The sequence below is a fragment of the Lipotes vexillifer genome, unplaced genomic scaffold (genome assembly GCF_000442215.2).
Source record: "Lipotes vexillifer unplaced genomic scaffold, Lipotes_vexillifer_v1.1 scaffold553, whole genome shotgun sequence".
Taxonomy (NCBI): Eukaryota; Metazoa; Chordata; class Mammalia; order Artiodactyla; family Lipotidae; genus Lipotes; species Lipotes vexillifer.
This window is the reverse complement of record NW_006786729.1, coordinates 172,058-173,811: the sequence shown is the minus strand read 5'-3', so window position 1 is coordinate 173,811 and position 1,754 is coordinate 172,058. Positions and strand designations below refer to the sequence as shown.

The window sequence follows — 1,754 nt, the reverse complement described above, 5'->3', positions numbered from 1 at the left end:
TGTAAAGTTAAAAAATTGAATAAGTAGCTCTGGAAGGTGGATATATATATATATATATATATATATATATATATATATCCATGTGTATATATATAATATATAAACATATATATCATATAAATATAAATGCATATATATATTTCAGATTGACTAGACTTAAAGATTAAAGCCGCTTGCAATTACAATAATTAGTATCATATCTATTTTTTAGTTTATAATTTTTCAATGTTATTGATTGATGAAAAAATAATGACAACCCATATTTTATGTATATGCATATAGAACATAAATACACTGACACATATGTATTTATGCCTGCATACATAAATGAAGTTTCAAATATATATATGTGAACTTGATAAATATATCACATTTCAATTAAATTGCTATTGATGGCACTTTTTTTAAGAAATAGAAGCTCAGTTTGTGCAGTTTACCAAACTTGGTAAATGTGTTGTTGTAATGTGACTATTTCATAAATGTACCTATACAACAAAGAAGATTAATGAATGAACAACCAGGCTTTCTGAATATGCATATGATTTACATATTTATGATAAGTTTAGGGGATTTATAATTCCACAGCAAGCAAAGCAGAACCTACACACTCTGGAGCCAAGGATCATGAGAATATAGGGGCTGATAGTTGGGAAACATGCAGTGATGAGTGTAGAAGGATTTTTCATCCACAAACTGGATTGTTAAAAACTGCCAAACAGATGTGAAAGATAGAGGAGAGAGTCCACAAAGAAACAAAGAAGCACAGCAGGACAAGGATGCTTTGGATAGCTGTGGTCTCAGGAGAAGCTCTGAGGGACGGATTGTTCCTATGGATGTATTGCACCCTCTGCTTGTGCCTGTGTAGAAGGAAAACCATGGAACTACTGGACTAGACCATCAGCACCAAACAGAAACCATCATGCAATAATACCAAAAGCAGATAGAAGGACTCTGTAATTTTGCCCTGATATAGTGCAAAACAGTAGCCATGATCTTTTTTCCCTATGATGTTCATGTTGTTCCTTCTGTTGGTCATATGAAAAGGAGCCAAAATATTTAACATCATGTTCAAGACCCAGCAGAGGGTGTTGAAGGTGCCTATGAACCTGGGAGATTTTACCTTAAGCTCTGCCCACCTAGAGTCTCTGGGACTGATCAAGATGGCTTGGAAGACACTCAAGATGCAAGTGGTACAAATGGACACATCCCTGCTCACTCTGTGAATATAGAAAACAAGTTTGCATCCAAAATCATTGAAAAAAAGTTTCAACCCCCAAAGCTGCTGACGTTTCAGGGATTCCTTTGGAGAAAATAACCAAGACATTGGTACAGTCACGTGCTTGAGAATCAAATCTGTGGACCTAAACCTGCACTTTGTGAAGTAAAGGAAGAGAAAATGGTAAACAAGACAGAAATTCCCCAGAATTCCAACTGTAGTCTGTAATACAAAGATCATTCCTATTGCCAAATTCCTGGTGGTCATCTGTCAAATCCCAAAGAATAATATTTTTCTTCTGAGCCTGAGATTCCTGCATTGGAACATGAGGCAGAACTCTATAGCATGTAACTGAAATTTCAATATTCTTCACTTAAATTAGTTCCTACTTATAAGTAATTATTTATATATTTTTCCTCTTAAACAGGTGTCTGAAAGTTGAATATATAACACTGAAAGAGCTTTACAGCATATGGATCACTGTATAAAAGCCAAGTATGTCGTACACCCTGTATTCTTCATAAATCGTGACGCAGTT

The 1,754-nt window shown here is 34.5% G+C and overlaps 1 protein-coding gene across 1 annotated transcript; it reads right to left on the bottom strand.

The window, feature by feature from the left end:
• Positions 1-551: 551 nt before the first annotated feature.
• Positions 552-1,483, bottom strand: LOC103088829 (vomeronasal type-1 receptor 4-like). The gene is given in 4 exon segments (XM_082931141.1): positions 552-694; positions 697-1,276; positions 1,278-1,327; positions 1,330-1,483. Coding segments are annotated over 4 exon segments (927 nt in total).
• Between the last annotated feature and the right edge of the window lie 271 nt (positions 1,484-1,754).